At 43.4% G+C, this 24,086-nt stretch overlaps 1 protein-coding gene across 3 annotated transcripts in view; it reads left to right on the forward strand.

Moving 5' to 3' along the window:
* PEX14 (peroxisomal biogenesis factor 14) overlaps positions 1-24,086 on the forward strand; it is a 134,731-nt gene that overhangs the window by 13,806 nt on the left and 96,839 nt on the right. For 2 of the 3 annotated variants that reach the window (XM_058552875.1, XM_058552873.1), the window contains exon 2: positions 1,937-1,984. In XM_058552875.1, coding sequence (XP_058408858.1) covers positions 1,937-1,984 — 48 coding nt within the window. Of the gene's footprint in view, positions 1-1,722; positions 1,819-1,936; positions 1,985-24,086 lie in introns of those variants that run through there. The other variant, XM_058552874.1, reaches the window with a different exon arrangement.

The raw sequence follows: 24,086 nt of genomic DNA on the forward strand, positions 1-24,086 counted from the left end.
TTTGATCCTGTCATGGGTGTCAGAGAAGCAGTGCTTCCCCCGAGGAAGTGACTTAGCTGAGACCTGAAGGATGACTTAAAGTGTCAGAGAGAAGGGGAGGAATAGCATATGCAAAGGTCAGTGTGTCTGTTGTGGGCGGAGCTGGGGAGTGTGGTGCCATACAGACCTGAGCTGTATTCAGAGTAGATGCAAGGCCTTGTAGGCCACACTGAGAAGTTTCTTCTGTATTAGAGTTGTTGTTGTTGTTTACTGGGGTGGGTGGGTGGATGGAGGATGAGATCAGATTATCATTTTGAAATGATAGTCTGTTTACAGTTTGGAAAATGAATTGGAAGAGAGCCAGTATTGGTGTGGGTGAACTGATTAGAAGGCTATTGCGGTGGTCCAGACAAGAGAGTTTGGAACTTGGACATAAGTGATGGCAATAGAAATGGAGAGAAGTGGATGGACTGGTTCCATGGATATTTAGGGAGGAATATCAGCAGGACTTGATAATGTGTTAGCTCTGGCAAGTGAGGCAGAAGGAACAGTCAAGATGGCTTTTTGGATTCTAGTTTGCGTATTTTGGTGGAAGCTTGTACCATTCACTCAGACAGGGAACTCGGGAAGAGGACATGTGTGGCAGAGGGAGAGGATTGTGAATCTGCTGTAGGATTTGTTAAGTCCAAGAGACAGAAAGGCAGTTGGATATAGAACTCGGGTCTGGGCTAGAGATCTAAATGCATGAGCTTATGGATGCCTGGAGCCTTAGGAGGTAGGAAGCAAGGAGGGAGGGAAAGCATGCTCAGATTCCCTGACACTTTCTAGTTAGCTTCATGCTGGCTGACCTTGTCCTGGGCCAAGAAGGGGCTCTTGAGACAGGACGTGGGATGAGGAGATAGAGTCCTTCTTCCAGCAGAGTCCTTGCTACTGTGCTGTGTGCTAGCTGTGTGGTGGCAACTGGGCGTGAGGAAATCTTTGAGGACCCTCTGTGGACTGGACTCTTTCCTCTCCCACCTTCTGTCCTTTTTCCTAGGAAACCTGGCACTTGCTGTCTGAATTAGCTGGGAGGAATATGGAGGCTGGAGGCTGGCACCTGAAACCCACAGATTAGCTGTACTTGTCTGGATATTATCTGTAGATAATTGGAAATTGGCTTGAACATGAGTAACAGTAAACTAATCATAGCTGTCTCATACTGCTTGTTTTATTCTTTTAGAGATTTGTAAATTTCTTCCAAGTCTGTCTGTCTCTGTCTCCATCTCTCCCTTTCTCTGAATTTTGGCCTGCTCAGCCAAGGGTTGAAGGCAAATGTGAGGGTGAGGAGATATCCAGAAAAGGAAACAGGCTACAGCTACATGCTGCCTAAGTTATTTACAAAAGGACTTAAGTCTTGCTTTCTTTACTACTGGGGACTGGTGTCCTCAGTGACAGGTGATGAATAGGAACCAGTGGATAGTTTACTGGCTTCCTGACTCCAAATGGATGCCCAGAGAAAATCCTGAGTGTGGGCAGCTGGGGCCCCCCTGTGGCTGGATCTGGTTCTCCACTTGGCTTTGCTCTTCCTATCAACACAGTGGGGAGATGGCAAAAGGGAAGTTTTGCTCCCACTTAAAGCCTTTCTTCTGGACTTTGCTGCTTCCATTGGCTTTGTGATGGTCCTCAGCCCCTGCTGCTCAGCTGCTGTACTTGGGCCCTCTTAAGCCAAACCCAGCCTCCTCGAGTTGCTGTGACAGTGAACCCAGAAACAGTCTCTTCATGTTCGCTGGCAAATTTAGACTCTTCGGACTATTTCTTATAGGTAGTCCACCACAGAACACTCTACAGTATGAAAAACCGGTGGGAAATATGAGAAATAGGTGTTTGTGTGTGTTGCTTGAGAATAGAATGTCTTTGGTTTTTTGATGTCCATTGGGTGGCACTGTGATCTTATTTTTGTTTCTATTTTTCTTTGCAGCCAAGCTCTACTCCAGGAAGTGAAAATGTGGTGCCTCGAGAGCCGCTGGTAAGTACCCAAGATATATAGTATCCTTTTCTAATAATTAAAATACGGTGTGAGTTTAAAGAAACCTTCTGATCCTATGGTTTTGCATCAGTAGTGTCCCTTTAAAGGTAAGTGCTATGTGGAGACTAACCCCGTCAGTGACCTCTGACCTCTGACTTCTTTTCTGATGTGCAGGTATTAGATCTCTCCTTGGTAAAGCCTGGTCGTTTCTGGAACTAAAAGCATCTACCCCAGGTGGTGATGCGCCACTTTGTTTGTTGCTGATCAGTAGTAATTAGTGAGATGCTGATACCTTTGGAGGTTGAGTTGGAGTGAGGTTGCTGGGCCTGACCAAGTTGCTGCCTGATTGTCTGAAGTAGCCATTCTGCTCCTCAGGGTGAGAACACATCAGGCGGCCTTTGAAGAACAGGTAAGAGAGGGAGTTCTGTTTTTGTCTGGTCAGTAATTAGGTTTGGGATACTCGTTACCGACAGTATCTTCCTGTACTATTGATAGGGAAGAGGCCTACTAAGTACTGAAGGAAATTTTCTTTACAAAGTGCTTTTGCTTTGGTGGTCTGAGCCCAAGTCCCTGCCTGCCTGTCCGCCCCATTTTCATACTATTTTGCATTTCAGGCCCTGCTGCAAATCTTGTTGGCTGGGTAGTAAGACCTGTTGTGTACACACCAGATAAGTTTTGTGGAGGGGCCAACTTTAGGTTTAACTTTTCAGAGCTTTTTCTTTCTTTGAGTAGTGATAGCAAGCATAGGGATGTTCGCCAAGCTTTTATTTCGGCAGGGCCTGTAGTTTTACCTCTTTTTCTTTCCTCTCCTTCTGGCAGTAGTGGGAGGAGGTGATGTGAGCTCCTTAGCTGGTATGAGCAAGTCTGGGTGATAGCCTGTACTAAGGCTTTCCAAGGCATAAGGTGGGTTGGATTTGGCTGAGCTGTGGAAAGACCAGGGTGATACAAGCCCTGCCAGGACTGTTTCAGGGGAACACTGTTGTCATTCATGTCACCTGTGGTTCCCAAGTATGGCTCATTTCCCACCACTCTCCACAGTGGCTTCATTTCACTTTTTTGGTATTGCCTGGGTTCTTCATTGAGGTGATGGTGGTGTGAAAGCCAGAGGAGGCTTTGCTCTGCCAGTTCCTTAGATAGGGAGCTTGAATGTTTCCCGTGGGGCCTGTCTAGGTGCCCCTCAAGCTGAAGTTGTGGTTGGTTTTGGACTAAAGTCCAAATTGAACACTATAACTGTAGTCCTCTTCAATCTTTTACTTCCTTAGTCTTTTTGTAAATTTTTGTCTCCTGATTTAACTGTTGATCACTGGAATAGTGGCCAGTCCATCTTTTGGGGCATGATTGAATAAACCCTCAGCAGTGAGCCCTAAGCAGTTGGCAGCCTCGCTAATTTCTGGGCCCTGCAGCTTCTTTGCTCTGCTAATGTTTCTGTACACTGCTCTTTTCCTGCTGTACTCTGCATCTGCTTGTTGGTTGGTTGTATTTTTATTTCTTTCTTTTCTGGGAGGCCCTGAGCAGTCTTCAAACCCTGGTAGCCTGCGATTGTCCAGAGTTCAGACTCATTCTCTCCAGGCCAACTCTACAATTACCTTATATTTAATTAATATTTTTTCGCCCCTTTACGTACTTGCTGCATAATTGCTCAGAGGAAAGAAAACACGTAGCAGCAATTTATATATATATAAAAAAACCAATAATTAAAAAAAAAAACTCGAAATAAACTCCCATCTCATTTGGGCTGATCCTATGAGTTGGGTAATTAGGGCCCTATTAAAAGGTAGACCCTTTCTCCTTCCTCTCTTTTTTTTTTTTTATTAATTTTTTCATATTAAACTCCCACAGTCTCTCAGTCAAGCCCTTATTGCTTTTGGCCAACCATTTGCAGCAGCCTGATTAAATGAGGGCACCAGCCGAGTTGTATGGTCTTGTGTGAGCTACTTCTGCCTCTTGGGAGTGGTAGGGGGAGGGTGCCAGGCAGAGGAGTCCACCAAGGGCTAGTGAGGGCTCGTGTGGCAGGTCAAAGGTACAGGACAAGCTGCTGTGAATTGGCACCAGGCTGGATGAGAGTCACAGGGTGCTGGAGAAGCAATGGCGTGGCAGCCCCCACCCACAGAAAGCCCCACTGCACTCAGCCCGAGTCACCCTTCCACAGTGGGAAGTTTCTCAGGCCATGCATATTAGCATCTCCTGGATGCTCAGGAGGAACAGACAATTGAAGAATAAAACTAAGCCTTCTTCTCAAGTAATTTATATATTTTATTTGGGGAAGAAAATGTGTTTGTACACATGAGACAATTAGCAAACAGCACAAGACTGTATGTAATTTTAGCAAATAGTACAAAATCATATATAATTTGGTGCAGAATTGCCTGGCTGGAGTATGAGAGCCCTCATTATTCAGAGAAGGAAGAGCTCTGCGGAGAGTGGAGGAGGGGGTACTGAGGGATGGTTTTTGTGAAACGTGAAGCAAGGTCTTAAGGAGTGGGTATTCCAGTGTTGGGGGAACACCCTGCTAAGTTGTTTTTGTTTTTAACTGAGTGTGTATTTTCCACAAAATTTCTTAATGGAAGCTGCCTGTTCTCTACACTAAAAGGACTAAGCATGGGATGCTGAAGGCAAATAATCTTATTCTTTGTCTTCAGAACTAGATCCCTTTGGAATAATTTTTCCCTTTATTAAAAAAGTGAGTTACGACAGAAGAGGCTGTATTGAGTAGTCAGTACAGTGCAAGCGACATTGAGAGGTGGATGTATTTGGGTGTCTGCATTATTATTTTGTTTTATTTGCAAGGGAAGGAGGGCCTGATTTTTATTTGTGTCCTCTCTGGACCTTAAAAACTGGCTTGTGATTTTGTAGTGAGAAGTACAGTCTTGTAGTCTTTAAATGACACATTTGTGTTTCTAGCCCTTCCCTGTCTTGATTCCACCCCAGTAGTGATGCTGTGCGTTACCTTCTCTTGCCTCCAGTCCTTTTTCTTCCCAAAAAAACAACCCAGCAATGCTGACCGTATCAGTGGGATAGTTGCTTTGTAATGTCGTAATGTCCTCAGGACTGCAGATTGGTGAACGGATCGTTCTTGATAAATTCTGTAAACCCCCAGTTGAAATTCTCTGATTGTTAATGACAAAACTTTTTGCCAAAGTTATAATGGTTGATTGCTTTTTCTTCCTATACTTTCTTCACTGAGCTTTGCCTCGTAGGGCAGTTTTTTTTTTTTTAAATTGATGTAATGGTTCATAACATTGTGAGATTCCAGTTGTACATTATTATTTGTCAGTCACCCATAAATGTGCCCCTTCACCCCTTGGGGCAAGTTTTGACAGCCCTCCAGTCCTGACCTCCAGCTTCTCCTAGACTCCTAGAAGGTTCGAAACCTTCTGTAAACTTCTGGCAGACCCGTGTTTTCTCTTCACCTGTGTGTGCACCTGCTCGGGCTCACACAGAGGCTCTGGGTCGGGTACCTGCACCACTCCAGCAGGATCAAGTCCCTCCCAGTCGATAGGTCTTTAAGAATGAGTGGACAGAGCCGGCCCGGTGGCTTAGTGGTTAAGTGCGCACGCTCTGCTGCTGGTGGCCCGGGTTTGGATCCTGGGCGCGCACTAATGCACTGCTTCTCTGGCCATGCTGAGGCCGTGTCCCACATACAGCAACTAGAAGGATGTGCAACTATGACATACAAGTATCTACTGGGGCTTTGGGGGTAAAAAAAGGAGGAGGATTGGCAATAGATGTTAGCTCAGAGCCGGTCTTCCTCAGCAAAAAGAGGAGGATTAGCACCGATGTTAGCTCAGGGCTGATCTTCCTCACAAAAAAAAAAAAATAGAATGAGTGGACAATTGTCTGTATGGAGCAACTTGGTTCTTGTCTTGCTTGGATACAGAAACTGGGGTTAAGTAATCTTCTGAGAGTCTTTTTAGTCATATGATTTTAGGTTATATGAAGTAGGCAGTAAATAAGGTTTTGTTTACATGTCTGCTCACTTGTTTCGACACAACAAATTCCTCAATATTCAGCAATACTGTTGCTCAGCCGCTTTATACAATGCTTGTGGGTTTGGACTAAACTGGAATTGCAGCTTTTTGCTCTTTGACACTAAGTTCTTTCTAATGGATGAGTCTTCTCCCATTCTCTCTTCCTCTAATTTGTAGGTATAGTTTTTTGTCTGTTTTTTTGTTTTTCTCCTTTGCTTGCATCCCTCCACCAAAATAATCCCAAACTACAATAAATGTATTTTTATAAATGATGATGGTGGGCCGGCCCCGTGGCTTAGCCGTTAAGTGCGCGCGCTCCGCTGCTGGCGGCCCGGGTTCGGATCCCGGGCGCACACCAACGCACCGCTTCTCCGGCCATGCCGAGGCCGCGTCCCACATACAGCAACTAGAGGGATTTGCAGCTATGACATACAACTCTCTACTGGGGCTTTGGGGGAAAAAATAAATAAAATAAAAAAAAATTAAATGATGATGGTAATTTCTACTTTATCACCTTCCCTAGGATTAATAGTTTTTAGCATGCTGAATTCTTAAAAATAAGGATGCTCTACACTTGCAGATCCAGGCTGTGTCTCAGCAGTTTTGCCCTCCAAGTACAGAAGTATCCTTTATCCTCAGATTTCTCCCTGAGGCTAAGATGGAACCTTGCCCCGGGGGTTCTACATCATGTATTTGATCTCAGTCCTTCTGGTGGAGCTCACCCACCTTACACTTGGGACACCTAAGATTTTCTCTTTGGTTTTTAAGTCAATTAACCAGAGGCTGGTAATCAAAAGGCCATTAATATCTTGGTGAATTCAGGGAGCTGGTCTGTGAACTTCTCTTTAAGAGTAGCTGTGGCTAGTTGCCTGTCTCCTCAAGTCCTTTCACACGCATTCCTGGCGCTGTGTCCCTCCATATTTGTGTCTTTTGTGGTTAGAGTACTTTAGTGTACTAGTTGGCAGGCTCACTGTGGATAGGTGGTTCTCCTGTTTTTTCCCCATAGAGATACTTCTGAAGGATGACATTCACATGCTCAATGCATTTCTTTGTATATACTCATGTACATATGTATGTATGTATGTATACATATGTAGAACATATAACACACATATATATTTTATAAAATTTAAAGCACTTGCTGGAGGAATAAAATTGATTTTAATATTGTGTTTATGAAAATGTTTTACAAGCACAAGGGTAATGAAATTAGCCATTTAGAGATTTCAGGAAATTGTCATTTTTCCAGGAAATAATGAATAAATATGGCAAGTCTAAAGTATTAAGCATTATTATTTTAGAAATCTGTAGTGGTTGATTTCTGTGGGCTGTAGCAGAGTTAGGTTTGCTGAAGCAATCTGTCATTTCCACCCCTGATTCCCACTCGGATGTCTGTCTGGATGCAGGTGACTGGGGATGACATTATAGGGATAGTCCTAAATCTGCACTATTTATTTATTTTTAAAAAGTGAATCATCTGCAGATTTTGATACTTAAACTGTTACTAGCAACTCATGGTGGGGGACACCGCTCTTCTGAGAAAATTGGGACCAAAGTTAAGTGTAAACAACTGGGAGGTGGGGCTCGTGGTTCATCTTGCTGCTGATGACGTTGTCATGTGACCAGACTCCAGATCCTGGGCCTGAGGCCTGGGCACCTTTCAGATAGAAAAACATGTTGGCTTTCTTCCTTCTCCACTCCCCTCCCATCAACCGTGGAGAACCTTTAGTGAAGAAAATGTTGTTCTTTTAACGCTGACAACCTCTTGTTGGGAGGGTACTTGAGGTTCCCTCCTATCCTGCCGACTGGGGCAGGAAAACTGGGTACAAGTAAATGCTAAAATGGATGAACTTGAGAAGAGCCTCATTCTGTCTCTGGGTGGCTTCTCTGTAATCTCTAGGCCACTTACTGATTTTGAAATTACTGCCTCTTCCTATTCCGTCCTTCCTATTACAGACTGAGAAGGGTTATTGAATAGACTGGGCGGTGCCCTTTAAGTTCTTTCCTCTTTCAGGTAAATGAAGAGGTTGTTTCTTTCAGTTTTCAGGTATCCTTTTACAAATAATTATTAGATGAATTGAAACTCTTAGGAGTAATAATTAAAGAAATGGAATTTGAAATAGTTATTCAGCTTTGTTTATACTTTGGGTTCCTGGCTTTCATGGTAATACTTGATATTTGCTATAGTTCCTGTGATCAGAGGCCCTGGCTTTTGGATATCTGAACAGTGTCCTTATTTTGGAGATGTGGGAACTGAGGAACTGAGCACTCATGTGCCTTTTTTCAGGGCCACACAGTGATTGGGGAAATTCAGTCTTTAATCTTGTCACCAGCATCATTCTTTCAGAAGAAGAGGTTCTGTTTCCTCTCTTTTCTCCTGGAGGTACAGTCTCAGAGTTCCTGCAGGTGCCCTACCTTAACCATTACTGAAGATGGGATGTACAAAGCTCTTATTTAGGCAGAGGGACGTTCTGAAAAGGTTTTTCTTTTGTTTAAAAGCAATCATTGTCTTATTTGGTAGAATTTCATTCAAAGTGTCCTTTTAAGTGTGACCCAAAGGATGGGTATTCATGTGGCAAACTCAGTAGATCCCCTTGAGCCCCCAGTTAGAGAACCGCTGATTGTCATGGTGCTTAGGACAGCTGTGTGCTCTACGTTTTCCAGGATGATTTCAATTTAAAATATTTTAGCCCTTTGTCAAACCATGCAGACCAATTTGGGTTTGAAAAATATGATCTCGTAGTTAATCCCACTTCTGTGCTGTGAGAAGCCGCAGGAAGATAAAGTGGTGCTTTGGAGAAGGACGCATTCGCCGCCCTTCCCTCTTCCCTCCCAGCTCTCCTTTCTTTTATGGTTTGTAGTTATAACCAAGATTTATGCTTGTTGCTCCACAAATCTTCTCTCTGCCATTATGAGTTTGTCTGAACAGTCTAGAGATGGGGCCGACACTGAGTGATTCTTGAGGTAAATCTACCCGGGGGCACTCCCTGACACTCAGAGTCAGAGAGGAGCTAACTCATAGCCCCCAGTGGATTGCATAAATTGCCCCTGTCAAGAAGAAGACATGCTGCCACCTCTGTGACCTCTCGCCTTAGCAGTGACCCTGGTGGCACAGCTGTCCTGTTTCTGCGTACTGAGTCTGTGGGGTGGCACTCTGGGTCAGCGATCACTCCCTTCACCCAGCAGTGTCCGTCAAGAGGCCTTTCTCTTTCTGTAGCCTCTGTGGCCCATGTGGGCCACAAGAGGGTCTTTAGGGGCAGGGCTGCTTTTTCCAGCCTGGTGAGGAGGAGCTGCTAACAGAATCAGGCTCGCAAGTTAATTATTTGTATAAATGGTTTAGTTTTTGCACAGTTCACTGAAAATGGATTTTGGTGGAGAAGGAGAAAAAGTAAACATTTGTTAAACATCTTTTTTCCCCCTTATACTTTCTTTTATCCCTGTCCTTTTGTCTTGTGTGTACTTTTGAGAGTCATTTCAAATCTCTTGTGAAATAAAGTGGCAGCATCAATAAATACCTCTTTTTTAAAAGTATCAAGAGCTTGCATTAGACACATTCCTTGAAATGACCAACTCACTGTTGTGGCGCCGTGGAATCGAGCTGCCGAGGCCCAGGGTGCCCTGAACAGGCAGCCCTTCAGCCAGTCAGGCCCACACCCGTCTGCAGACCAAGAGGTAGTCAGCTCACCCCACACCTTTGTGTGCCAATTGTATTGGTTAGTGGATTAGGCAGTTTTATTCAATATGCTGTATATGTGCTGCCGAAGCGAGCACATTAAATATGCTGTAAATAGGTGAAATATAAATGTGAACAGAGGGATCTACAAATATAGTGTTTTATAAACAAATGTGAAAAGAGGGTTCTGTGAAAACTAAGCTGAATGCTTTCGTAACTGGGAATTGCTAAAAAGATTGCTGTCTTTTTAGGTGTGAGTGAAACGACAGTTAAACTAGGGCAAGATCATAAAAATTTAGAAGTATTTGGTACTTAGATTTGCTTTACGAATGTCTTTAGGTTCTGGCTTTGCTTTAGAAATTGTGAAAAGTCTGTTATGGGTGGGGTTTATGTAAGAAAGACGTCTGGGAACTTCAGCCTGTGGCCCACACTCAAAGAAAAGGCATTGGCTCTACATCAAAAGATTAGCAAATGACTGTACATTTATAGGTTTTAAGTTAATGTAAAATGTTTAAGGTATGTAGGGGAGGCTCCATTTTTAATGATTCCCTGCTTTAACTGATTTTCAATTAACTGACCAATTACTAGCTCTGATCACATAGGCCAGGAGGGCTTCTGCTGAATGATATGCTTGCTGGTTTCTTTATTTTGTTATCTTGTTTCATTCTAACAAACCAGTGGGAATTACTCTTTTTCACAGTTACCTGAGAAAGAAACTCTTCTTTCTCAGAGGAAACAAGCCCAGGGCAGTCAGGTTCCTACAGCTGGTAAGTGGCAGGACTGGGATTTAAACCCCAGAGTTGCTACTGCTGAGGTCTTCTCTCTGTCCGAGTTGAGCAGGCTGGGAGAGCAGGCAGGGGCAGTGTGCTGACCTCGCCAGAGCGTAGAGTGCGGGATGGGGGCTTTGGCTTACGTTCAGGTGCTGCCTGGTGATTCTGTGCTTCCTCTGAAGCTGTTGCCTTCGTGCGCTTTCCCTGGTTGGAGCCTTTTGTATGCATCTTAGCTGTTGAAAAGGCACCTATTAATTTATCACAGGTGATGTGGGCCTCCTCGTGCTTGGAGGAGGCGGCTGCTCCCATGTACCTCACTAATGACAGGTTACGAGATCGAGGCGAGATAATAGGATCTTTTCATCTTGTGTCTGTAGAGCAAGGTGCTATGTCCCTGGTAGCTTCTAGGGGGCAGCAACTGCTTGTTATTCCATCCCCTGCTGGCAGAGGGAAGGTTCCACAATTGAGCAATTTGCTTTTGACTCCAGCTCTTAAAGTGGTGCCTTGCAGGTCACCTGAATCCACATAAGAAACTATAGTATCCAGCATCTTCCATTTCTGCTTTCTCTGCCCACTCAGGGAAATCCTTTATCTGCATCCCTGTCACCGTCTGCAAATCCCTCACTGTCAGAGTTAAGGCAGCAGAGTTTACTTGCTTTGAAGATAAGAGAATAGAGATGTCTTTAAGAGAGGAAAATCTTTTTGTCAGGTCTTACTTGTTGCCCCTGATAACCCACTCTAATAATGTTTAGATGTTTTGAAACTTTCCGCTGTGGGCACGTGTCTTTATTCTGTTGGAAACACCACTGTCACATGGTTGATTACCTGTTCTTCCTATCAGCACTTCCCTCAACTCCTCCCCACTCCCCACAAAGCCGGGCTCACAGAGGTTTCTCTACAATTCAAAATGACTCATTTCATAAGTACATTAAAGGGGAAACTTTGGATTTGCCAATTTTTGTTTAGACTTTGAGGCCCAAGACTGACATATGGCCGACTTGTGCCTTGTCGAAGGGAGTAACTAGCTCCCCTGCTCCCAGAAGCACACGTTTCACCATGGCCCTGCTTTCAGATCTTCGTCCAGTTGTGAGGCTGAAGCAAGTGATGAAAAGGAGAAGGGTTGGTTTCAGGCACAACCGGATGGTTGCAGTACACACAGAGAAGCAAATTGGCGGTGACAGTTCAGCCCTGTGAGGTTTATTTAGGATTAGCTAAGAATTCTCAGTCCTGACTCCACTGTGGGAGGAGCTGGTGACCGATGCCGCTTTTGGGGCTTTGCATTCTTGCGGGCTTTCATCTGAGGATCCCAGAGCACTGGGGAAGGGTAGGAGTTCCATTCTGGCTCTGAGAGTGGCTTTCCTCAAAGACAAAGGCGTGCCTCTTAACCTCACCTCTCCAGCTCTCTCTCTCTGTTGTCTATCTGAAAAATGGCGGTTAATAGCATCTGCTAATGAACAGACGAAGTAACTAGAAATAGTGGCAAATCATTTGACAGTGAAGTGGTTTATAACTTCTGTTTATCAAATGATTATCATTATCATTATTGTTATTTCTATGGGATTTTTGAAGAATCCAGCCTGGTCTCCAGAGCCCCATTTATAAGACATTTTATTTCTTCCTTTGTAATGTCTAGAAATAACTTTATTCCGGTGAAATCCAGATCTGTAATCCTCCACTGCCTCTCCCAGCTCCATTTTTCTCCCCTTCCTTTCTGCTTCTCTTCCATTACCTCAGCGGGCTCCATCAGGTGGGCTATCCCCTACTGACCAGACTGGCAGAGCTAATACTGGCTGGAGGAACGCTGTGGTGTTTGTTTTTGCAGTTCCTGGATTTGGTTTAATGTACAATTGATTTTTTTAATGTATTTAATCATTTTTTTCTTACCTCACAAGGATTAACCTGCACAAACCTCATTTTATCCTAAGTGTGGCTTTGGGAGGAAGGGAGAAGAAAATTGAGTTTCTCTAGCTTATTTTATTCTTTCACTTTTTATTTTCCGAATGGCTTTTCCTGCCGAAGCAGCTCTGTAAAATACAATGTATTTTAGTGGCCATTACTTACTCATTACTAACTGGTCTCTCCTGCTTCCCTTTGTCTGTGAACTAAATACAGGGGCCCTAAAGATAATTGGTAGCTCTATCACAGACTCGCCAATTATAGATCAACAGGGGAGGCAGCCCAGTGATGGTTTGTGGTTGGCACTGGCTGCCCACCTAGCAAACTGGAGTTATCATTCTGTATCTGCCACCGAGTTGGGCTTGACTAGTTGGTCCTTTCCTAATTTTGTACCTTGGCTTCCCTAATTGCATCGAATGGTCTCCCTGATTTACAGGTTTCAACCTCATTTTATCCCTTCATGTAGTTCTCACGTCCACGTTGTCTTTTCTTAGTTCCTGCCTCTTTGTCACTTCTATAGAGTATTAACGTAGAGAGATTTTGTTTCTGTTTTTCTTTGCGGTTCATTGGTGCCTAGAATGGTTAGGTAGCAGGCTACAGATAAAAGATTCTCTTGAAACTAGTGGTTTTCTGTACAGTTTTGTCTGCTGAGGGCAAGTAAAGGCAAGTCTTTGTGGGTGCCCAATTTAGCCCCCTTTTTGAGCGATTATCTGATTTATATTCCAGCTTATCTACTTTGCTCTGGCGTAGGAGGGAGAAAAGTTGCATCTCACTGTTAGGCTGCCAAGCTTTTGGGTAAGGCTGTTAGGTGCTGAAGTAGGAAACCAGTCCCTATGTTGTACGACCATATTTCCAAGCAGAATACATTTTTGTTTGTTTCCTGGGTATTTGGCACCTAGGCATCTGCTAAGCCTTCTTTGGGATGGACACATATCCTTATTGCTCAGCTTCCAGCAGGAAATAGACACAGTATGTGTTTGTGGAATGTGTGTATGTATGTGTATTTATATGTATGTATATGCTCACTTATGTAGAGGGTGATGAGGAGTCAAGGGGCTGGAGCCCACAGTTGCTGCCTGCTGGGAACTTAGGGTGCAGCATTTCCACTGGTGCACACATATGTGGATGTTTAGTGTATCGTTGCCACGTAGGCAACATAAAGCGGGCATTTTATGAAAGGGAACATCCGAGGAAACATTATAGCTGAGACCTTTACAGCCTTTCCATTATTATGGTTTAAATCTTGACAGTATTCGCAGTGACACTGGGACCAGCAAAGACAGTGCTCACTCCCACTCCCAGTCTCTCTCCACATCCTGTTCTGTAGCTGTGATAGCATCGTTCAGAGTACAGGCAGCAGAGCTGCTTTGCAGTTTGTCTAGAAACAGCCCCTTTTGACTCAGAAGTTGGAAACCAGATGACTCACCATTCTATTTGTTTTATTGCAACTGTCATTTCATAAAATGCCCTGAAAGCTTTAAACTATAAATGCCAAAGTGAGGTTTTTCGTCTTTCTTTTTTTTCTTACCTCTTCTCTTATCTCGAATCTTTTCTTTCATGTCTCTTTCTCCTTCCCTTTCATAATTATTTTCTCTTTCTCTCTCTTTCCCTTCCTTCCTGCCTCCTCCTCCCCTCCGCCCCCGCCACCTTTGATGACTGTCATGGCATCTGTAGTTGAGGTAGTTTTTGCTAACATCATGGTGCGTTCTCTCCAGCTTTACTGCCATCTGAGTGAGTGTCTACACCCTCCTGTTTTTGTGTGTGGTTTAGAAATGGAAACGTCCATGCACGTCAAGGTTTATAAAGTAAGTACTCATTGGCTTCAGCTCTAGAAGCTAAGTGCCATGTCAAATCGTAACAGTTACTCACTTTTAGTGATACACCTTTTTACAAAATTGTGGGTGCATCCCTGGTCTCCCCCGTATGTCCATTTCCTTCCTTGAGTGGCTACCATGATGACAGTATGACTAAGAGCACTAGGATTTCCTAGGTTGGACTCTAGGACTAATGAGTGCTGGTATCCCTCATGAAAATGTTGATTGCCATGATCATGTTCATCTTTTTTTTCTCCTAAGATGTTATTTAACTGGAATTCCTGAAGTAAAGAGCACCTGCTCAGTCTTATGGCTTAGGTGGAGTGTCCAGATCTAAATTTTTAGGGACTTGAACTCTCAAACCAAGACTTGCAGGATCTTTTCTCCTGCAGTTTCTGACACTGTGGCGCTTGACTGAGTCACCTGATTGATGACATGAACATCGTTGGGTGTTAAACACCTGGCCAGGGAAGCAGGGACCCTCTGTGGATTTACCCAAAGGATGGCAGACAGATTGTGGAATTTTAATGAAGGTGGGGCCAGTCTCTGATGTTCCTCTGCTTTGGAGCATAACAGAATCCCAGCATTAACTTCAGGAGTGTTGGTTGCAAACCGGCACTGGTGTCAGGGGTTATATTTCACAATTGTCAAATTCATAAATCCAACTGAACTAATTTTAGAAGTAGCTAGTTATAATGAAAAAGAACAATAACTTCAAATGCATAGGAACTTCTCTTAATCAGATGCTCCTTGTTTATCTTTTTCTTCTTTTTTAAAGGCCTTTGGTCTAGTTTGGCCTTCAGAGTGAGCCATCCTCTGAATTCTGTTATGATAAAACTTTGTGCCTCTATGTCTCCAAGGAAGGAGAATATTTTCCATGTTGTGAGTGGGGGAAAATATAATATTGTTACAATAGTTAATAGATTGATGGCTATGAGTTTTAAAAATGAGTTCTGTATATCTGCTGGGCAGCATTCAACATAGAATGCTGTTTTTCACCCACTTGGCTGGATGTTGGATTCTGATACAACCGCTATCCCTGCTCCTGGAAAACAGAAAACCACAGGCTGTTAACTTAATACTCTTCCCTTCTGGGGCTAGGGTGCGAGCAGGGTCGGGGCGAGGGGAGTTCGAATCAAGATAGTCTCACTTCCCACTGAAGACAGATGTACCCCGGTTCCAGCTGACAGTTTGAAGAAGGATTCTGGAGTTTCTGGCCATTTTAATTAAACCTCAGTGAGGGGTGCCCTGTGGCCTGCTTATGACCTGGGCATTTATTCCTTGGGACCTGGAGCTGCCTTCCAAGTGTCCCTCGCAGGCTCCCTCTGGATTGCCTACCTATGGATGTCTTCCTCCTTCACAGGCAGGGCCTATTTGAGGAGCAGAAGGATCATTTAGTGCTCATGGCCTGTTCATTCCTTGGCTTCTCTGCTGAGCTATCCAGCAGGGGTGCCAATTCTTCCATTTAGCTGACTATTATATAGCCCTTAAAAGGGAAGGGTTTATTTTAGCTGGCTGCTATATTGATTGCTATAGGGACGTTTCTATTTTCACTGGCTGCTATATTGACTGGGAGAGGGAAGGGGGCCTTATTGCCGGGAGCTGTCATATTGACTGTTACAGAAAAGATCTGTATTTAAGCAGTACCAGTGCACTGGGATCTCCCAGGCAGGATATTAATGCTAATTCATCTGCTCACCCCCTGCTGTGAGTGTTATTTGTTTAAATCTGTAGATTCCCACAGCGCGTTTATATCCTCACTAGAGTGAGCTCTGCTCCCTGTAATTATTTAACATTATATGCTGATATAAATTGTAACAGTTAAAGAATGGTAATGAGTAGCCAAAAAAGAAAAGAAGAAAGAAAAGAAGGAAAAAATACAAAAAAGGGAGGAAATACATTAAAAACACATATAATGTGTAATATTATAAATGTGTGTGTGTATATATGACATTAGAAATGGCAAAGTCAGATTCTAAAACAGCGGTGAACAACTTCTGGCGTCCTTTCTCCCACTCCAGGTTGATTTGTACAGTGTTGCTGAGTCCACGTATTGTGCATCTTTGTGTGTATGTATGTGCACACGTGCACACTTGCTCATGTCACCCGCCAGAGAGACTATACTGATGTGTGCTCTACTGTGCACTTCACACACACGTGCTACATACAGTCTTTGTATGTGTTCTGTGTAGCAGCAGGAAATTTATCCATTAGCGATTCAGCGTCTTGATGAGTAGCTGATATCTGATTTTCCTTTGAGCTTCCATATTCACACAGGAACTCTGGGCCTGAGACCCATCTCTGGGGAAGGCCATGGGGAATGCTCAGTTGGGATTGAACTAATAGGCCATTGGGTGTCACTGTCGCTCTATTGGCTATAGTTGAAAGAGGGCTTTTATGCTGGAGTAACTGAATTTCAAAAGAAAGAAGTTTTTTTTGCCCAGGTTGGAGGTGTTGCCTGTTTGAGATGTTTGTCTGCATTTTGAGATCCCCTTTTAAAAGTACTTGTTTTGTTTGCTTGTTTTTGCTGTGCCAAGCTCTAGTGCTTTGATTATTCTTGAAAATTGTGTACTGATGGTGAGCTGTTTGGCTATCACCTGGAGCACATCAGCGTGGACTTCCGATGAGCAGAAAAGTTCCACCTTAAGGAAAGGGGCAGCTCAACAGCATTCTGGAAACGCATTTAACTGGGAGAGAGAACTTGGGCAGGAACTTTAAAAAGGAGGAAGAGAAATCTCCTTGCCCATCCTAAATTTGCCCAGCGCCTTGTAGCTCCTCTGCTGCGTGTCCTGGCCTCGTGTAAGTGGGAACGGTGCTGAACACCGAGCAACCGCCTGGTCGCACACAGAGGAGTGAGCGCGCTCCTCCAGCTGGCTGCCCCGGCAGCGTGGAGCCGTGCCAGACTTCACCGCAATTCATACTGTGTCAGTTTAATAAATGCACTACTTAAATTATGAAATTACAAAAGAAAAAAGAGAATGCACTTATTCAGACTCTTAATACATTAAAAATAAGGCATTAAAACTCTGACTTTTTTTTTTCTTCCAGAATCAATAATGAACAGGAAGGGTTGTAGACATTAACAGTCATGGACATTCAAACTCTTATACATAAATTATCTTAGAAAAATGCACATAAGACTTGAATAATGTAAATACATTAATGCATTTAATAATTTAAACATTAAAGCACAAGCAGGAATTTGAGGCAGAGGCTGTTCTGAGGTAAGGGATTGGTCCTAGAACGTGTGTCCTAGGATCGATGGGTGATTTCCCCTTGAGACACTCTGAGGAGAGAGTGCCTGGCTGGCTGATGTGAGCTCCCGTGCCAAGAATCCCTGGACATTCTTGATCTCAGCTACCTCCCAGCCCCTTATTTTTGCATATCCTGACCTTCGTCCTCAATTCTGTGTTCTGTCTAGTCCTGTGCTTCTAATTGTTTGTTAGAAAATTAAATGCTTCCACTTCAAAGAACAATGAACTTTGAGAGTGTCTTGGTTGGAAAACCAAACCAAATTAAAAAATCCTTCACCCGGCACTGGCTGCTTGTGATTTGGAAATCCGGAAGCGGTTGTTCCTTATAATCAGTCAGTCATGCTCCCAGCCTGGAACTGCACTGCAGTACCGTGGTCAGTGGATCCAGGTTGCAGTATACTTATGGATTTGGAGACAGATCTAATGGGAGAACAGAGAGGATGTACTGTTAGCCTCTGGGTGTTGGGCATAAACATGGCAGGTCACCATGCCAGGAAACAAGACAGGTGCCGTGGAGTTGGATTCAGTGGTCAGTAATCATGCTGCGCTTTGATTTGAGAGTTTAATCATTGGATAGACTGATATTACTGTGTTTCCACTTTCTTCCAAAATTGTATTCACGACAGTAGAAACTCACTGGAGTGTTAAAGCTACCTTTTCTGGCAGAGTACAAACTGATTGAATTCAGTTTTTGACATCTGCACTATAAAAGTGCCCTGGGAAGAACTAAGAAGCCAGGACAGTCTGCCTCAAGTTTTCATTTATTAACCCCAGTGCTGTTCTCTGGTAATTCACCAGCCTGGTTTTATAGCCTGAATCACAAATGAGAAACTGGGAAAACTGCAGTGTGAACTTTTTCGCTACCTGTAGAAGAGGTGTGCTTATTTGGTCAGTAATGCAAATGTTGCCCCACTGGGTTTGCTGTGGGCCTGAGGGACTCTTGAGAAAGAGTTATCAGATGGTAGTGACTGAAAAAAACCTGTTTTCATTATTGCCAAATCCATTGGAGTCCTTTATTGGATCTCAAATCTCCTACCTGAAACTTTACCTGGAGGTGTCTTGATTTGACCCAGGCCTGTCTGTTCTGGTATCTATGGCTTTGTTTGCAACCATTTCCAGTCTTTGTTGCAGCCAAAGGCAGCCTGCTTCCCAGTGAACATGGGTTACAGGCCGTCTTATAACGACTATCAGGAGAGCGGCTATAGGCTGTCTTGGTATGTGCAACAGATACAAACAGTATTAGTCTGTGCTGCTGAGAACAGCCAGAAGGAAAACTAGTTTTTAAAAAACTGATGATCAGGTATTGGTTTAGAAAGGAGTAGAATCGAGAATGAGTGAGGACCACCTGGGAACAGATCTTGGGTCAGTTGATTGTCCTTGAGATGTACTCAAATTCTTCTCCAGACCTTGTGAACCGTATCTTCCTGTCATGACCCCTTTTCCACCTGTTTTGCTTTAAAGAGGCCTGGCCTTTCTTACCAGTTTTATTTCAGCTTTGGGATGAATGTCAATCCCAGGTCTGTTGTCTTCATTTCTTTTCCAGAGTTTTCAGAGCCCAGGCTCACTCCCTCTGTTGTTTGTCCAGCCTTGAACGGTGGCTGTCTCTCCTGCCTGCATTCCCTGCTTCATCCCGGCAGAGGGAAGAAAATGAAATCAGGGGAGCACTGGAACCAGGGAGAATCAAATTCTCCTTGGATTTTGCTGGTCACACCCAGGAAAGCTTCCTTCTCTTGCCATAAGTTCCAAGGAATGTTTTATGGCCTTAACTACATAATAGGCTTGTGCCAGATTGGGATATGTAGTGGAGGCGGGGAAGTGGGGGGCAGGGGGCAGCTTCTCCTGTTCGAGGTGCAGAGTGCTAGTTGCCATCAGGCCGAGTGAGCAGATAGCACTGATGGGGGGTCAGTTCACCCTTGTGATATATCCCTTATGCAGATTTCCTTTGAAGAGAGAGGAGTCAGGTTCATTAATTAAAGGAGCCTGGCTCGAGCGCCCTATAATTATAGGTGCTAGAAATCTGAATTTTAAGAGGTCTGTGCAGCTGCATTTTGAAAAACGTAGGGAGGCACCAAGAAGTACAGGCTGTGGGCAAGAATGTGACTGAACCAGATTTGGGAGGTTCAGGTTTTGGCAGAATTCCTCTTCAAATTCTTATTTATTCTATCTTTTTTTTGTTTTAAATGGGAAGCTGAAGCTCTGATTTTTTTTTTTTTTTTTTTTTGATGAAGGTTACACCGTGTAACGGAGAGGCTGGTATTGTCAGAGTATGGAGGGCAGAAAGGAGTTGTAACACTAGAAGATGCTTAGTTTTTAAGGAAGCAAGGGATATCTTTGGACCCTAAGGATACAGTGTTTGGAAAATTAAATATTTTTTTTTATTTTTTGAAATGAGTGAAGGGAACAGGGAGCAGAAAGTTAATTTGAACGCAGTCTAGGGAGATAAGATCCTGGGCATATGTGGGACTCTAGGATCCTTGTCCCTACTTCTCTTCCCCAGAACAGTGTTTCTCCTCTGTCCTGAATCACTTTTAGATGTGAACCCAGAGGTACAAACAGAAAATTTCAGACCTTTATGGGAAGTCCTGACCTGTCCCTTTTTTTTTCTCATTTCCTCAGTTATTTGTAGGTTGACCTTTTGCTTTAGGTGCTTTCTCTCTCTCCCTCTTCTTTTTTATTTTTCTATTTGATTTATAAGGTCTCTTTTTACTTCTTGTTAAAAACCTTTATTTCAGTTCCTATTTGCATCTCTGTTAATTAACCCTGGCTAATTTGGGATGTGGATAGGAGGGGGGAGAGTTAAGATGAGTAGGGGTCCCCTGCTCACCTCCCTCAAGAAGATAAAAAGAGACTAGTGGTGGATGGGGGCTCGCCAACGTCCTGTGTGACTGACACACTGCTGAACACATGGCTGAATGCATACCGCATGCTGCCATGAGCCTCCTTTCTACTTATTGGCTTTGTCTCCTTGAGGGTATTGCAGGCATTATCCCATTTCACAGCCTGGACCTCTGCCCCTCCTTTGGGGATTGCAAGGGGCTGAAAAAAATATATATAATATTATATATAAATATATATATTTAAAGGATAATCCTCTGTACTCTTTTCTTACATTCTTGTATGTATGTATATTGGGAAATCTACTAGTGAACCCATAAACTGTGGAGGAGAGCAAAAGTCTACCAAGTGGACTGTCATTTGGTGCATTTACAATATGCAGATTGCAATTCCAATTAGATTGAAACCTCTATTTAGCAGAGTGGTTTTGTGAAATAAATAACTTTTGGAGAGGGCCTACTATATATAATAAATACATATTTTTCCTTCAGTTGCCGGCATTGAGCTTTCTGCCTTCTAAACCCTTGCCCCGAAATGCTGATTTAGAAGCAGGCGGCATCTTTGGGCTCTTTACAGAAGAAATGCTTCTCCTTTGCTTTCCTGGCACAGGGATTTCATCCTTGATTTACAGTGCTCAGCTTGTTAGCACCCGCGAAGGGGAGATGGTGTGAAGGTCATTATGTCCGTTTTGTCCTCTCGGAGAGTGAGTGAGGGGGTGTGTGTTTCTCCCTGTGTGCTTGTAGTGGTAGTGGCTCCCCTCTTCTGTCCGAATGAGTGGGTCAAAACTCTTGCGTCTCTCTTGTCCACCCTCTGTACTACGTGTCATCCAACAGGGGGTGAATGATTTTGAAAGCCTAATTCAGAATTTCAGGAAGAGCAGCACACCACCTAAGAGAGAGCTCCCTCCCAACACCCCGTTTTCATAATCCTCCCCTTCTCAGCCCAGCCGTGACAAACTGACAGATAATTAACAGATCAGGTCCTCCTATTAGGTGAATCCCGATGCTGGAAGCTGCTCTTGCTTTATGCAGCTCCTTTCTCAGCTCTGTGCATGTGGGTGATGTTGCTCTAAGTGGTCCTAGCAGAGAGGGCAGTGAGTGCTTTGGGAAAAGCAAACAGAATGCTCTTTGGAAGAGAGTGCTTAAAAGGGAGAGAGGGGGCAGTAAGGTGCTCAGCTTGAAAGCACCTGGTGGAAATACTTGGGCTTGCAGGGTTGCGGTCCTGAACACCACTGCCTGTCTCAGGGAATGGTGATTTGGGTTATAATAGGATGCCTGATTACAAAGAACATTTTGAAGGCCACTTAGTCCCAGGTCGGGCTGTGCATTAGGCGCGCTAATCCTTTGCTGTAACGCTGGACTAGAATTGCAAAATTGGAAGTATGCAGTCTGTTGTGTTTCAGCTTTGGCATTAAATGTTTCTGTACAGATGCTGCCCCGTGTGGCTTTTTCTCAGCTACCCAACTTTTCTTTCTCCAGTGGAAAGAAAAATTCATTGTGAGAGTATTCTCTTCTACCTACCAGTGACTTTTAAAAACTACTTTTCTGCTTGTCTTGTGTGGTCACTTTTCTCATCTTCGTGATTTGAAATATTTACGTGTGGATAAATATAGCAACATGTAGGGGCTACACATAGGCTCAGGTCCTTGGGCCTGGCATGTTGGAGCAGAAACACCTAATTGCATCAAAACCACTCTAAGTTCATGTATGTGGAGCCCATCAAGCTGAAAGCATCCAGACAGCATCTGCTGTTATCAAATCACTCGTGAATCCAGCTAATTAAAATAGAGCTTCATTTTTCTGAACCATTGTTTGGCAGGAATTCGAAACGGGTCTAACCCAATTTCTGCGTGTTTATGAGCCTTTATTATATCAGAGGTACTTTTCTGTAAATGTACAGGGCAGCGTTAAATGAATTGATCCACGCAGTATCACTGTAGACGCACTGTGGACTTGCTAATGATTTCTCTTCCAGCTTTCTGGTTTCCAGACATACTCTTGAAAGCTTTATGCTCTCTTTTTCTATCTTCTGCTCTTTGTCCTCTTTTTTTTTTTTTTAATTTTTAACTTTTCTTTTACTTTTAACCTTCTTTTTTCTTTGAAAACAGGACATACTTTTTATTTGTTCCCTTAATGAAGTGTTCTGTTCCAGTTCTCTTTTTCTTCCTCTCTTCCTGTTTTTGCTGTGCTTCTAGGGGATAGGATTTGCCTTTTCTTTCTTTATTTCTTGCTGTTTTCTATTCCCTTCTTTCCCCTTATTTTTCTTTCTTACCTCTCCTCCCTTTTGCGTTTCCTTCAATGCCTTTCATCTAACCTTCTCTTTCTCCTGTCTCTCTTCTTTCCACCTCCTCCCATTTTTCCTAATAAAACGTTCTTACATACCTTTGTCTCCACATGCAAATAGAGATTAGGGCAGAAGGTGGGTGCCTGTGGAGGTAGGGGGATCTGACTGTTGGGAGATGATGTCAGCCTGTTTTGCTTCTCTGAATTTGCTTGCATGCTTTATTTTAAGTTTTTAAAAGTATTTTCAAACTACATCTCTGCTTTATAGTCCAATAATCCTACTTTGAAGATCAAAAGAATTATATAAATGCTAATGATTCCTTATAAGACTTTGGTGAGTCTCTAAGCAGTATTAGTTCCATTTTACAGATGAGGAGGCAGAAACAGGAAAGGTAAGTAACTCTCTGAAAGTTACTGAAGGTGTGGGTGACTGAGTTACAGTTAAAACCAGGTCATCTTGGGCTTTGATTCCTGATCACCACCTTCTGGGAGTTTACTTTTCTCCCCATAAGAATCATGTTTCTTTAAGATGAGGGTGAGAGAATGCTATCGTTTTCCCCCTTCTCTTCGTGTACTTCTACCCTTCTGAAGTTTCATTTGTAGTCTTGAGATGTTAAATGAATTTCTAGGTAATTCCTGGGCAAGAAGGATGCCAAACCACTTATGGATTGGTAAAAACCCTGTCCATTACAATCTCAAAGCAGAGCGCTCACTTTCTGTTTCCAGCAGCTTCCAGTAAGTGGGCGCACGTCACACGCGCCGGCCCAGTGATCATAGCCTTGTAGGAAGCGTTGCCATATTTGATTGAATTTAGCCATTCTGGAATGACGTGTATATGAAGTCGTCTCTTGCATTACTGTGGCCTTTATTATTGCTAATGCATTCTGACATTACAGGTGTAGCCTTGGCTCTCCCAGAAAGGGCAAGGCTGCTCTTACCAAGCTTAAGAGCAGAATTCATGAGACTGTTATACAGTGAAACCGGTGTTCACATTTAGTTAATAAGCAGAGTAGGGGAAATGCTTTTATAGAAAAGAGAGCCAAGTGACAGAAGCCTATCCTAATTCCTCACCCACATTGTTTCAAAAAGTGGATCAGTTAGTATTATTCTCCTACAGAGAATGAGGGCCAATGGATAGAAGGTTCAGGAAAGTAGATTTCAACTCAGTTTAAAGTAAGACTCCTGAAAATGACTTAACAATCTCTTAGGGAGTGAGTTCTCTGTTCATTATAAGCATTCAAGTGGAGGCTTACTGAATCATTTATCAAGGTTGTTGAAGAGGGGAGTCCTAGACCATGTTTGGGACTGGATAGCCAGGATCTCTTTTGGCTGCTTTGCTTGTCTGAGATTGTAACAGCAAAAGCAGCATCTTTGCTCATTCTGCTTGGTTTTTTAAGTGCCTGGTTTACTGTGTAGACTCAGTGAATGCTTAGTAACTATTCATTATTTAATCTTTGGCTTCCCGCTTCTTAATCTACTTGAATAAAAACTGTTCTTCAGTTCAGGAAAACCACCATCTCTGTCACCCTCCTGGAATGAGTCATTTTAGCCATATTTAGATGGCAATTGAGATCCATATGAAAACAAAACAGAATACTTTAAAACTTTTG

This window comes from Diceros bicornis, chromosome 13 (genome assembly GCF_020826845.1).
Source record: "Diceros bicornis minor isolate mBicDic1 chromosome 13, mDicBic1.mat.cur, whole genome shotgun sequence".
In the NCBI taxonomy this organism is placed as follows: domain Eukaryota; kingdom Metazoa; phylum Chordata; class Mammalia; order Perissodactyla; family Rhinocerotidae; genus Diceros; species Diceros bicornis.